Source organism: Ursus arctos, unplaced genomic scaffold (assembly GCF_023065955.2).
Source record: "Ursus arctos isolate Adak ecotype North America unplaced genomic scaffold, UrsArc2.0 scaffold_31, whole genome shotgun sequence".
NCBI lineage: Eukaryota > Metazoa > Chordata > Mammalia > Carnivora > Ursidae > Ursus > Ursus arctos.
Window position 1 is genome coordinate 15,637,552 of NW_026622997.1, and position 15,421 is coordinate 15,652,972.

Genomic DNA, 15,421 nt, shown 5'->3' on the forward strand with positions numbered 1-15,421 from the left:
GTATCTGAAGATCCCTTCTAGCTCTGAAATTTTGTCTTTGTTTTATTTTGTTCTGATGATCTGTGTGTGGCGGAACTCAGGATTACTGTCAGTGATATCCAAGGTGTGACAGTTCTGACCGTGCGTGTGTATTGCTCGCTCAGTTTTCTTGGTTGTGCTTGTATTTTCTGACCTGTCATTCATTTGGTCCTACATTGAGATTTAACTTTAGGAATTTGTTACATTGAGAATTTCATTGTAAGTTGTGCTCATTGATGTAGAAAGTTCGTCTTTCAGTGTTCAGTGTCACTATCCCTTGGAAATACTGTGTCATGAGATTGTAAAACATTTTACCAATTGCTGACAAGATTTTTTAGATCAGTGACTGATTCAAACAAACATGTTGTTACTGACTTACCTTTTTTTTTTTTTAGTATGACATGTATAATTTAAGATACTTGAGGGCATACAAGTAATAACAATTGAAACCATTGTATAATGCTGTATTAATTTCATAATGGATTCAGATTTTGACATTTAATTCTTATACTTTTGTAACTGAGTAGCTAATCAATTATGAGGAAGAACAAGTTGAATGACATCTTTTAGGAAGACAGTACGACGGCTTGAATATAGAACAGTTTTTGAACTATTTTAATTAGCCTTAACCTGATTTCTTTAAAGCAGTGATATTCTGATTGTTTTAAATTAAAAAAACTTGCTTTTTAAAGAAATTTCTTTTACTACTCAATGATGAGTACTGTAATTTACAGTTTGAAATTATATAATTAGCTGGCAAAAGGATAATTTAGTGTAAGTGGGTAATAAGTGTTGCCATAAGCTTTGAGAAAGGCAATGAATTAAGGCAACCCTTGAAAGTATCACCATTAAATTTAAAAACTAGTGTTTTTGCTCTCTTTAAGAAGCAGAAGAAGACAGTTATTAAATATTTATAGTAGCTTCAATTTCTATGTTAAATGAGGTTGCAAGTGGACAAATACAGCAACTTACTTTTAAATCCGCTTAATACGTTAAGACTGATTAAAAAGAAGAAAAAATGTCCATTACGTTTACCTTCATTTTAACTTTCTTTTTTGTTCGTTTCTTTGTGTAGAATTAAGCTTCCATCTAGTATCATATTCCTTCTGTCTGAAGAGCTTCCTTTAATATGTATTGTAGGTCTGCGGGCAATTAATTCTCCCAACTTTTCTTCTTTCTGAAAAAAGTCTTCATTTCACCTTCAGTTTTGAAAGCTAATTCTCTGGAATATAGATTTCTGACTTTACAGGTTCCCTCCTCCCCTTTAAGGCTCTAAAAAAATGTCACTCTGTTGTCTTCTGGTTTGATAGTTTCTGATGAGAAGTTTGCTAGACTTTTTTATCTTTGTTCCTCTATATGTGAAGTGTTCCCCCCCTCACTACTTTCAATATTTTCCCTTTATCTTTGATTTTTAGTCATTTCACTATGATGTATCTAGTTATGTGTGTGTGGCTTATTTTTATTTTATTGTGTTTTGGTTATTTTGGGAAGTCTTTATCTTGTTTGAAATTCTCTGGGAGTCTTAGATTTGTAGTTTGATATCTTTCATTATTTTTTAGAAAATTTTCAGGGGTCCCTGGGTGGCTCAGTCGTTAAGCATCTGTCTTCGGCTCAGGTCATGATCTCAGGGTCCTGGGATAGAGCCCCGCATCGGGCTCCCTGCTCAGCAGGAAGCCTGCTTCTCCCTCTCCCACCCTCCCCTGCTGGTGTTCCCTCTCTTGCTGTGTCTTTCTCTGTCCAATAAATAAATAAAGTCTTTAAAAAAAAAAGAAAATTTTCAGCCACTATCCTTTCAAATATTTTTCTTCTCCACTCTCCTTTACTTCTCCTTCTGGAACTCCAATTACATGTATGTTAAACCATTTGGAATTGTTCCACGGCTCTTAGATGGATGATTCCTCTCATCCCTTCTCCTCCTCCTTCTGTCCTATTCTTTTTTCTCTCATATTTTAGCTTGAATAATTTCTTTTGATCTATCTTTAAGTTTACTGATTCTTTGCTTAACTGTGTCAGCTCTATTGGTGAGACCGTTAAAGGAATTTTTTATCTCGGATATTATGGTTTTTGTTGTTTACTTTTGAAAAAGTTTCTAGCATTTCCATTTGACTTTTACTTGGAATTCCCATTTTTCTGCTAAAATTCCTCATCTGTTCATATGAGTTTTCCACCTTTTCCATGAGAGCCTTTAACATATAAATTATAGTAATTTTAAAGTCCCTGTGTGGTTGTTGTAAAGTCTCAGTCATTCCTGAGTTTGGTTCTATTGATTGCTTTACTTCTTGACAGTGGATTGTTTTTCCTATTTTCTTTACCCTCATTCCATCTCCAATATGTTTATCATTTGGTTAAATTTATTTTTAAAAATTCACATGTGACAGTGAATTCTCTTGGGACCTTTCTTGACATTGTCCTTCTTGTTCAAGCCTCTGTTCCCCATAACATCAGCTACATACTGTGCCCTGAAGAACCTGAGGTATTAGAATATACACCATTGAAGTATCATTAACTATACACTCAAAGTGTCAGCTCTTGCTAATATATGAAAACACTGTATTAAATTAATTAAAGTACTATAGTAAATGTTTTCAGCTTTGCAGGCCATATGATCTCTCTCATAACTACTCAGCTTTGCTTTTATAGCATGAAAGTAGCCATAGACAGTCTGGATGAGTAGGACTACGTTTCAAAAACTTTATGGACACTGAAATTCAAATTCTGTGTAATTTTGATGTGTCATGAAATATTGTTCTTTTGATTTTCAACCACTTCAAAATGTAGAAACCATTTTTAGCTCATAGACGATACAGAGACAGGTGGTGGGCCAGCTATGGCTCATGGACCCTACTTTGCTGACCTCTGATCTGGGGGACTTTTTCAAATTATAAATGCGTCATCTTCCCAAGAGTCTAATAAGCCACCTATGTGAGACACATCCCCAAACTGAGAAGTCATTGATGTTGGAAACTAAGGGGAGTGATTTCCACACTTTAGATTTGCTGGAATGAGAACAAAGCTTGAGATAATCTAATGTGAACACAGACTATTTAAACATACAGTGTGGACCATTTCTATAAAGAAGGTAGAAATCGTGAACAGCTTCAACGTCTGCTCTTACTGGCATGGTATTTTCAGCTTGAGGCTTAGAGTATATTGAGCACACAGTAAGGGTTCAGTATCTGTTAATGATTTTATTAGAAGGGTGAGATATTCTCTAGAGGATTAAAAAATACATTTAGTGTTTGTCTAATGAGATGGTTTTGTTGTTTTTATGACTTTTTGATTTTTAATAAGTATCTCTTATGTAACTTTAGCCTAGAGTAGTGATTTCTATTTCTGTTGTGTATTGTGACTATTTGGTAGAGTTGACAAAAATATTGTTGTTTAGGTCCTACCCACAAAGATTGCTTTAGTTTAGAGCAATTCTTGTGAGCAGCCTGGGTTGAGAAACTCTGGCCTATAGAGTATCTTCTTCGATGAATTTTAGAACGAAAAACTACTTTTTAAAGACAGAATGTTTGCAGCAAAATTTAAAAAATACATATTTCAGGCAGGTGCAGAAAAATATAAAGAATATATAAAATAATATCACCCATCTCTTATCTTTAAAAGATAGCCATTGACAAGTTTTCTGTTTGTGCATTTTTCTGCACATAAACAAACATTTTTAAGCACATAGGATTGTACAGTATGTACCATTCTTTGACTTGTTTTTACTCAGTTAATACATTTTAGACATCTAGAGAAAACCATTTCTCATAAATAATTTTGTCCAAGGATTAAAAACAAAAGCACAGAAGATAATTTTTGAGCAACTTGGCAACGGGAGCTGATGAGAGACACAGATTGGGAGCAGGGCTATTTCGAGTATTGTTTGGAGGCCGGGACACATCACAGTTCTCCGGTGCAACAATCCAGGCAAAATTTGTTTAGGATGAAGATTATGGACAGCTTTGAATAGGGAAAAATAACCACAGGACATTATGAGACGTGCCCAGGAAGAAGGAATATTTCCTTCCAGTGAATTAAGGCGATTATATGGATGGCAGGTTTCAGAGTTTTCTGTTTTGTGCATTATATTTTTAAAATTCTGTTTTGCATCTTGTTTAGCACTCGCAAAGTCTCCCTCTGGCCTGTCCTCCTCTCACTGTTGCTCACTTGCTGGAAGCTTGGATTAGGTGGGCTGTGGGTGGACAGGAAACACTGGGCCTGTGGATGTCCACAGCTGTATGGCCTAGACAGTTTAAGAAAAGGTGGTGGCATTCCACGCCTGTCCTCTTAGCACTTGTCCTTCCTCTAGGGCTCTTGGACATCTGTTCTTGCTCTGCTCTTAGGATCCTACAGTTCTCTTCACCTAAACTAACCCGGTAGGTTTCCTGTGTTTGTCAGTAGTGAGCGGGGCCTAGGACAGACTTGCTTATACAGAGTGGATCAAGATCTTCAGAGGCCCTGTCCACGGACCAGGCTGTGTGCATCTGTCAGGGAATTCACAATCATAGTGATAATGTAAAACGTTAAGTTAGCTATAGATATTCTTAGCAGAGTTCAATTTTTCCAAGATAAATAATTCGATTTTTTTTTAAAAGAGTGAAATACGAAAATAAATTTGAGTTTAGGTCGTTTGTGCTCAGTCTGCTTAAGGGATAACCCTGACCTGGTCACTAGAGGACTGTTTGAGGTTCTATTTTAGTTGTATAATTCTTTGATATCTTGAGGCTTTCTAAAACGTTAAATTTAGAATTTACATTTCCAAATGTTCAGGCAAATTTATTGTTGAGGCCAATAACTAGATAGTCACCAGGCAAACACTATTACTTATAATGTCAAATAATCCCTCACTCATAGTCTTAAATATAGTCAAGAATTTTTTCACGCTATTTGTATTCCAAGGACAACAAAGGAAAGTGCTTTCTGGGGTAGATCTGGTTAGCTACCAGAAGTGGGCTTGGGATGCGAGGCAGATGATTGACCTCTTTCTTAATAGTACATGCCTGTTGCTACAGAGCCTTTCTTGTCTCAGAGCTTCCCTTGATGAAAATGCCTCCATATTATTATTCCCTTATATTCCCACCTTTTTAGGTTCACTTTGAAAAATTACATCTTTTAAGATAGAAATATCTTCTGAGCAGGTTAAGCCTTTTTATCCTTAATGCATTTATTATAAATTGAAGCTATTTGTTTGGGAGTGACAGCATGAAAAACACTATTTTCCTGAAAGCTAGAAGAGAAGAACCTTAAAAGGCAAGCTTTGTCTACTTTTCCTTAATGACCAGCATCTGTCTCTTATGCCATCGAGAAGCATGCATAGTCCTTCAGCACACACTGAAAAATATATCCAATGTCTCTTCCTTCAAATGATTTCACATCAATTGCATCCAGTCTAAATGTTAATGCTTAAGAATTTGGTAGGCTGAAAATGATTTTATTTTTTAAATCTGTTTTCTGTGTATCCTCCCTTTTTTAAAAAAATTAAACTTTTTACTTTGAGATGATTATAGATTCACATGCATTTTTAAGAAATAATGTGGAGAGAACCTATATACCCTTTACCCGGTTTACCCAATGAGAACATCTTGGAAAACCACAGTGTAATATCAAAACCATGATATTGACATTGATCCCCCAACCTTATCCAGATTTCACCAGTGTTACTTGTATACGTGTACTTATTTATGTGTATTTATTTCTGTACAGTTTTGTCACTCGTACATGTATCCACCACTACAGTCCAACTATAGAATAGTTCCATTGCCACAAAGATCCCTAGTATTTACCTTCTTCTCTCTACACCTTCCTTCCTTCATGAGTTTTTTTTTTTAAGTTTGTTTGTTTATTTATTTATTTGAGAGTGGACAGGGGGGCGGGGGGAGCAGAGGGAGAAGGACAGGCAGACTCCCTGCTGAGTGCAGAGCCAGATGTGGGGCCCCATCCCAGGACCCTGAGATCATGACCTGAGGCAAAATCAAGAGTTGGGCGCCTAACTGACTGAGCCACCCAGGTCCCCCACTTCATGAGTCTTTTGTTTGTTTCTCATTTATGGTCATGACTTAAAATAATTATCTTTGAAATTTATATCCATACTTTAAAAAGTTTATTTTTTTCGTGTAGTTAAAAAAACACATAAAATTTCCCATCATAACTATTTTAAGTGTACATTTCAGTCGTGGTAAGTACCTTCACACTGTTGTATATCAGATCATCACATCTTTCTCACCTTTCAGAACTGCAGCTCTGTACCCTTAAATAACAGCTCCTCGTTTCCTTCTCCCCCAAGCCCCCGGGCAACCATCATTCTGTTTTCTCTCTATGAATTTGACTGCTTTAGATTTACCTCACGTGAATGGAAGCATACAGTATTTATCTTTCTGTGACTGGCTTTACTTTACTCAGTATAAAGTGCTCAAGGTTCCGCCCTGTCGTGGCGTGTCCCAGGGTTGCTTTCCTTTTTTAAGCTGAATACTACTCCATTGTATGTGCAGTCCACAGTCCGTTTATTCATTCGTCCGTTGGTGGACGCTCGAGCTGCTTCCATTTCTTGGCTATTGTGGATAATGCTGCTATGAGCATGAGTGTGCAGATCTCTCTTTGTGATCCTGCTTTTAATTCTTTGGGGTGTATACACAGAAGTGGAATTGCTAGATCAATGGTAGTTCCTTTTTAAAGTTTTTGAGGAGCCGCCATATTTCTCCATAGCAGCTACACCATTTTACATTCCCGTCAACAGGGCATATCTGTAATGATGTTAAATATGTTTTAATTCATCCATTTTTGTTCTCTTTATTTCATGACTGTTTCATTGACCTTTCTTTTTACACTTGATAGAGAGTGAATACTAGCACAAATAGCAGATATTTTGCATTTCAGAATGTTTGCATGCCAAGGACGATCCTCAAGGTGACCTCCCAACATTTTAGAGTCAGCTCTTTCAGCTCTAAGTACCAGAAGACTTACCTGAACTAGTTTACATAAAACAGGATTTTATTACAAGGAAACTGGGATGTTGCTTTGAAACAAAGGGTAGTAATGTGGCAGGCCTTAGAAATCACTGGAATGAGGGATTTGGTTGTCTCGTGTCTTTGATGGAGACATTTTTCTTTCGTCCTGTTCCGTGGCTCTCATCATGTGATGAAGAAATGGCTCTTCACAAATCCTTCAGCCACCTGAAGACTGAGGTGCTCCCTTGGGCCCAATCCAGAATTCCCACAGGAAGGGAATGATCGGCCCAGCTGGGATCAGTTGCCTCCCCCGATGTACCTCACCGCGGGCTTGGGCAGGGAGATGGAGTCAATGCAAGGACCTGGCAAAGCCCAGAGGAGCTGTACGGGTTGTCTAGGAGGGTGCAGGAAGCCAGAAAGAAATGAAATGAGCACTAGAGAGACAGAATGGAAGGTTTGCTCATCAACCGTGACCTAAACCAGAATGAACAGTAATTGAGGACACATTGAAGAAAGAACAATGGAGCTTGGAAAGGTCTGGGTAAGGACCTTTGGCAAAGAATTAAAAAAAATTCTGAGTGATGCCTTAGTATATAAAGTTGGCAAAGAATTAAAAAAAATTCTGAGTGATGCCTTAGTATATAAAGTTGAGAGCAGGGGTGGAATTGCCTGAAACGCCTTAGTATATAAAGTTGGCAAAGAATTAAAAAAAATTCTGAGTGATGCCTTAGTGTATAAAGTTGAGAGCCAGGGATGGAATTGCCTGAAATTCTTAAAATGATAAAAGATAAAATCGTTGATTTCTGGAACAATTTGGATTAAGGAGTAGATTTCAAACATGTCTTAACATTGTTATTTAGTGTAGAGAATGGAAAATCATATCTCAAACAACAATTAATTAACTTTATTCCGAAAGATTCGCAAATATATTAGGGATTGATTAGACCCGTGGATGGATTATAGCTGCATGATGGAGACATTTAGAGCCAATCAGAGTGTATCCTTCATATTCCGAAGTCTTGGAACCCTTTCCCCATGGAGCGTCCGTGACGGTGACTGTCGTTCACGCTTATTCAGTGACACTACGTAGGAGGCGCTGTCCTGGGCGTTTTTATACCCAATATCTCATTGACCCTTCCTCCAAACCCTGGGCGCTCCCTGTTTGTTAAAGCGAATTTTCTAGGATGTTTTCAACAGAATTATTAACGCTCTGCTTTTCCTTTCAGAGATGTGGTACTGGATCTTTCTGTGGGCTCTCTTCTCCTCTCTGTTTGTCCATGGTGCTGCGGGCGTGTTGATGTTTGTGATGCTGCAGAGACATAGGCAGGGGAGAGTAATCTCGCTCGTTGCAGTCAGCATCGGATTTCTGGCTTCCGTAACCGGAGCAATGATTACTAGTAAGTTGATTTTGTTTTGTTTAAGGCCCTAACTGTATATGCACTGTATTCTTACGACGACTGTGACCTTAGCGTCATCTCCCACGGCGGCTATTTTCAGCACCGATCACACTGCCCCTGGAAGGTGAAGATCAGTTCGTTTACTCGCTGAACGGATAGTTTTTGTCCTTCTCTGTGAAGACTCGTTATGCAAGGTTCTGTGAGAAATAGAACAACTCATAAAAATTGTCAAGGGGCACAGAAACTCGTGGGGAAATTTATTTTCTAGTGGACATAGTTTTTGCTTTAAAGGAACTCCCTAAGTAGTCTGGGAGAGAGATAGGCACACAAATTTGACAGTGATAATTGTCATTAAAAAAGTGAAAATAGAGCCCGTAGGTCCTCAATGTGATCTGCCTAGGAATACAAAGTAAAATCGCACTTGCTTCTTAAACACAAATTGTTAGGACACAAATCTCCCCTGACCTTCTAGAGATCAGCCACATGAGTGTGTCCTCGAGCTGTGTGCAGCTCTCCTCTTGGGCTGTGCACAGTGCACTGCATACAGGCCTCGGGGTCATTCCCTCTGCCTCTCCTTCACACCGGACCGGGGCCCCAGCTCCACCTGGGGTTCAGAGAGCTGGTGCTGGTTTCTGCTGTGCTGTTCAGCCAGAACTTAGATGCGTCCTCTTGAGACCGGAGGGTTCTGCGGCCGCGTCCTTGGTGCGACTCTGCCAGCCAGCGGCTGCTTCTCTGTGCTGCTGCTGAATTCTGCCACAGCTGGGGGTAGAAGAGGCTTATATTGCCACTCTCTTCTAGCCTGCTCCCGTATGTCTGGGGCAGCTCATTGCTGCCACAAAAAGGACATCTTCCTCCCTTCTGATTGGTTCCTAGGCCCCCAGATAAGAGTAAGTCCTTTTCTTCTGTAGTTCAAAGGCCTCCTTTTGTGTAGGACAGTCACCTTTTCCCAGAGGGATTGGCATACCTTGCCTGGGGAGGAAAGCCCTGTTCCCACGTCTCTGTGTCTGTCCTGTGGCGCTGATAGGACATTCATAAAATAGTTGTGGGACAAAGTATAACTATGATTTTTTATTGGGATTTAATTGAATGGAGAGGTTAATTTGGGAGGAACTGGCATGTAAACTGTTCCTCCCAAGAACATGTATTAGATTTCCATGTATTCATCTGTTTTTCATCCTTCCTTCACTCACCGTTCGGTGTTTCTGTGTTACTCCGTATTAGGTTTTTGTTGTGGCTGCTTGCAACCTGTAACCTTGTCGTGCGGTGCCTCATGCATTTTGCCATCGAGAGGGTTTGAAACAAGCACTTAGGGTTAGCTGCAGCGCAGGCTACACATAGTGAAGGGTAGAGATTCAGCCGGAAAGACAGTGGAGCCAAATCCTACAGGGTCGTGGAAGGCGAGCCAAAAAATTTGGACTTTTTTCCCTGCAGGCCTCGCAAAACAAATAAGATCATTTTGAATGAGGTTGGCAAGGGACAAAGCAGCCCAACAGAAAAATTTGTTTTAATAGCTGAATATAGTTATACGTAAAGAACCAAGAGAAAACTCTGATAGCGCAGGGACCTTGTCTGTCTTCACCACCGCTGTGTTCCTAACAGTAAAGCAGTACCTGCATCATAACAGATACTCAGAAAATACTGGTTGGAGGGATGGGTGGAGTAGGGGAGGAGGTGCGGAGGAAAGAAAGGAGGAAATGGGGGAGGGAAGGGGAAGTAAGAGGCCTCACCTGTGATCTGAACTTGAGGCTGGGATCTGAACAGGAGTAGTACCTGTGGTTGAACATGACGTAAGGACTATGGCAAAAGGAAACAGTCTGAATTAGTTTTGTTCACCGTGGCGGCATACAGAGAGGCTCGGAAGGGACTGCCAGTGTTTTCGATGGGGGCCAATGCTGTAATTGTGAACCCACGAACAGAGGAGGAAAGAAGGAACAGCCCACTCAGGAGGTGTAAGTAGTGTGTGGGGATGTGTATTTATTGCCGTAAATTATTGTACAAGCTCAGAGAGCAGGAGAAATGTCACTGTCCTTCAGTTTATCTCTAGTGGTGCATTTTAGAAACTGCAGTGTTATAGTTTAAATCCTTAAAAAGATAAGTCTGACATAATTTCAAGTAAAAATTTGTATCCAGATTAGCCATAAAACATTTAAACTTCTGGCTAGTCTTTTGACCTGAAGACAGTTGAATTAAGAACACTAGCCAAAATGAGACTATTTTAGCTATATTTTCTAAATGCAATTTGTGAGCGTCTGTAGACTCAGAGCTGTGTATTCAAGTCTGCAAACGATTGCTTCATATCTATTCTGAATAAGATATTGACTGAATATAGATACACACCTATTATATTTTACTCCTTCTTAGATTTTATTTTCAATATAGTGATTTTTTGTTTTAGTTGGTATTGATAGTTAGTTAATCCAAAATTGGGAAAAATGGTGTCTGGGTAGTGCCATCAGCTGGCATTATACACCTGACTAATTTTAGCAAATCTGAAGGTATAAAACGACATCTCTGTGTTGGATTAATTTGCATTTCTCTGATCACTAAGGAGTTTGAACATCTCTTCCTATTCTCATTATATATTTTGATTTCTTTTTCTGCAAATCGATTCTTTAAATTATGTGCTTCTTTGGGGGTTCTTGCTTCCTTCTCCTTAAATTATAGGGGCTTCTTATACATGAGAGGTATTGGTCTCCTGTTGGTTTTGGACTTTGCAAATAACTTCTCAGTCTTTTATCAGTTACCTTCATCTATGATATCTACTGAGGAGAAAGCCTTAATTTCTGTGCTATCAGCTCAAAGAGTTTTTTGCCTTATGGTTTATAATTTAAGACGTTCTTCCCCACACCAAGGTCAAAAGATATGCTGATATATTTTCTAATGTTAATTTTATAGTTTTAATACCGAGGTCTTTAATTCCTCTAGAACAGGAGTCAGCAAACATTTCCTTAAGGGAATTATGTTAAACTTTGCAAGCCTGGTGGTCCCTGTCACAGCTCTTTGACTCTGCCATTGTAGTGTGAAAGCAGATAGAGATGTGTGTAAATGAAGAGACCTGGCTTTTTCCAATAAAACTTTATTTACAAACAGGGGTCTGGCATTTAGGCATAATTTCATAAATTCCTGACTTGTGCCCTGGTCTAGAGTCTAACTTTGTATTTGGTATTAGATAGGATTCCAGGTGTATTTATTTTTCATCCCACATAATAAGTCAGTTTTGACCACACCATCCACTCAAAGCACTCATCCTCATTGATCCACCTTTTTTATGTATTATGCTCAAGGCACAAAGATCTGTCTCAAACCTGTTCTGATTTGTTAGTCTTTTTATGTGTCCTTACAGCAAGGTCACTTTTTTTTTTTTAAATCCTTGTAGTTTTGTGATATTTCTTAATACATGGTTGGGCTAGATCCCTCTCATTTCTTCCCCAAAGTTAACATAGCTGTTATGGACTTTTATTCTTTCACATAGATTTTAGAATATGTCTACTCAGTTTCTCTAAAAGTATAACTGGGATTTTTGTTGGGATTCAATTGAATGGAGAGGTTAATTTGGGAAGAACTGGCAGAGTAAACTGTTCCACCCAAGAACAATTATTAGATTTCCATGTCTTCAGATCATCTTCTGTGTCTTTCCTTAGAGTTTAAAAATGTCTTTCTCAACAAGAGGGTTGCATATTTTTGGTTAATTCTTAAACTCTTATATTGTGGTTGTTGTTCGTGGTATCTTTCAATGACATTGGTTAGTTTTATTGGTGTAGAGAAACGCCGTTCAGTTTTCTGAGTTGAGTCTATGAAAGATAAACAAAGCAAAAAACTGGTACTTTGGAAAGATACTAAGATGAATAGATTGCTGGCAAACTAATAAAACAAAAGTTAAGGCAGAAAAGCAAAGTATAGAACAAAATAGAATAAATGACTACAGACCCAACGATAGAGATAGAATAAAGAATGATAAAAATGACAGTTTTGCAAACAGGGATATATTCCTAAGTATGAAATGTCAAAATTGGCGTATGAGTACATTTAAGCAATTGCAGTGCTGAAGACCCTCACCCCCCAAAGGAACTCCAGCTCAACTGGAGTTTACAGATGAGTTCTACCAAATTTTGAAGGAATGGTTTAGTTCCTGTTTTATCCAAATTATTGAGGAAATGGAAAAAGTAAAAGCCATGCACAGCTTAATTTGCTGACGCCAGTGTAATCTTGTTAAGCAAGATAAAGACGGAGCAGGAGTGGAAAAGTATACGCTCATTTACCTTTTGAGTGTTACCGTAGGAATGCAAAGATAACTCAGGATCAGACATGACCATGGCTGTATGGCAATAAAACATTATTTATGGAAACTGAAATTTAAATTTTGTATGATTTTCATGTATCATGAAGTATTCTTCTTTTGATTTTAAAAAAAACCACTTAAAAATGTAAAAACCAGTCTTCGCTCCTGTGCCACGTCTGTGTGATGTGGTATGCAGGTCGGACCTGTGGACCACAGCTCGCCGGCCCCTCATCTGACCACACAGGCTGATAGAACCAACACCGTTAAAGCCAAATCTGCCTTAACCTTCACATCTACTTTCTCTCGGAAAATACAGAGGCCAAATCAGATCACTTCCATTAGTGTGTTGCTGTGTATTGACATCTTCCGTCCACTGGTGGCTCTTCTTCTTGCCTCTCTCGACCTTGTAGGTTCATATCTTTCACTAACCCTACGTCAGCTCAGCAGTGTTGCTTCCTCCACTTTGTCTTCACTCTGCCAGCCTTCGCTAGTCCCTCGGTCCTCGGGAGCTCTCTCCTTATTTCTAAGCGGTTCTTTCTGCCGTTGTTGGTAGTGGCAGTTCCAGACAGGCATCATTTATTTCAAGCATCCTGTTCCGCTTGTGTCTTCTTTGTTCTTGTATGACTTAGCCTTGTATTTCACCAAAAAAATAAAGACAATAAAATTTGTGGTCTTTCATCTGGCTAGTGTTCAGCAAAATACACTGTAGAGAGAGTGAAAACTAAAGCAAAAATTGGGGGGAAAGACATTTGTGAACATATATAAATATAAAAAGATTAATATCCAAACTGTATTTTACAAACCCTATAAATCCAATAAGAAGGAAACTCAGTAGAAAAAAAGGACAAAAGATTTGACAAGCATTTCATAAAAGTAGAAAACCCTCCTGGTCTCTAATATGGGAAGAAAAGTTCAGTCACATTAATTATCAGGGAAATGCAAATTAATCACAGAGATGACATCTCTTACTTACAAGACTGACAAAAATTAAAAAAAGATACCAACTGCTTCTGAAGATACGGAGTTAACTGGAATATAAATGGGTACAACTACTTTAGAAGACAGTTTGGCATTACTTAGTAAAGTTGAAAATGCCCATAATGTAAGACTGAGCAATTCTGCTTTTACCCATGTTGAAGAGAAATTTTGACTGCATGTGTGGGCACAAGGATGTTCACAGAATCAGTGTTTGTCATTGTTAAGGGTTGGAAACAAATGTTATTGGCAGTTGGATGGATAAGTTATGGTATATTCATGCTTCAATATATGTATTGAATATTTATATATATAAAATATGTATTTTAAAGACTTTTTTATTTGAGAGAGAGAGAGAGTGGAGGGGGAGGGGCAGAGGGAGCGAGAACCTCAAGCAGGCTCCATGCTGAGCTTGGAGTACGACGTGGGGCTGGATCCCACGACCCTGAGATCATGACTGGAGCCGAGACCAAGAGTCAGACACTTAACTGACTTGCCACCCAGGTGCCCCTACATATATTTTTATAAATACTCTTTCAAATCTGCTCAATATTTAGTAGCAGTGTTTCCAAATTCATTTATTAGGCACGCAAAGTTGTTTTCTTGCCAATCCTTTAGATTAAGAGTTCCACTGGTACGGTCTTTTCTGACCAGTGCTTCTGGGTGTGAAATCCCAGTGCAGTGGGGGCTTCTGTAAATCTACTTCTTTTGGAGGGAAGTTGTAACTTCTGAATTTCTTCCTAACTGATTATCCACTGGAAAGAAAATGGCAGTTTGTTCTATTTTCTGTATAACACTATGGAGGCTTGTAGGGCTTGTCCATCTGTTTCTTGAAAGATTTTAAAGAAGAATGGGTTATTTAGTAGTATTGTTTGTTTTTCCTGGAACAGCAGGGCCTTCCAGCATGAAATCCGTTTTAATCACAAGACCAGCTCAATAATAAAGGAGTCAGCTTATTTAGGAAAGAAGATGACGGTAGAGTGGAAAGGTTCTCAGTACTCATTTTCTACTCCTTAACTCTCTTTTTCTTATTCCATTCTCGCTTTGTCTCTTTGGGTAGTACGTTTCCATGGCTCCTGACCTCCAGTTAAATTCTAAACCCTACAGGAGATGTCCAAACATGCTTTCCGGGTCCTCCACCTCCAGCCAAAGGACCCCACCCTGAACTTCAGAGGCACAGAAATAATAAATACAAGTACCATTCCTTTTAGTCACAGAGAAAACACTTGACATTGAACATGTACACAATTTTTTTTATTCTACAAGCATTTGCTACCTAGCTTAAAGTATAATTTATTCCTTATTATTTCAGATCAGGAGTTCAGTGAATTTCGTCATTACTTACTAGTATTTTAGTTTGGAAAATAGGATTGAAACATATTCTGACCTTGAAGATGAAAGTTTCTTGGAATTAGAGAGAAGTGTAGGCAAGTTGGTGTAGAAATTGTTAGATTTTTAAAATTAATTTTAATTACATAAGTAACATACGACTGCATATTCTCCTTGTAGAACTTAAAACATTATGGGTAAGGCAAAGGTCTCTTTGGACTAGCACTCCCAAACCAGTGCCCTTCTCAGTTGTAATCCCTATTTTCAGTTTGGCTTATATCCCCCAGACTGTATGTATATATGAATATTACATTCATTCATATTTACATATATACATGCTTACACACACGCACACATGCGTACAGATATATGTACTAGTAGAGAATATACATAGTTTTAGGTTTCATTTTCTTTTTTGCATAAATGATATGTCTTAGGTTTTTTCTATGTCAGTTCATAAGGTTTTTATTCTTCTTTTGAAATTGTATGGG

At 38.4% G+C, this 15,421-nt stretch overlaps 1 protein-coding gene across 1 annotated transcript in view; it reads left to right on the forward strand.

Moving 5' to 3' along the window:
- TMEM170B (transmembrane protein 170B) overlaps window positions 1-15,421 on the forward strand; it is a 34,775-nt gene that overhangs the window by 9,280 nt on the left and 10,074 nt on the right. The window contains exon 2 of the mRNA XM_026511493.4: window positions 8,177-8,347. Within this exon, the coding sequence (XP_026367278.1) occupies window positions 8,177-8,347 (171 nt within the window). The remainder of the gene's footprint in view (window positions 1-8,176; window positions 8,348-15,421) is intronic.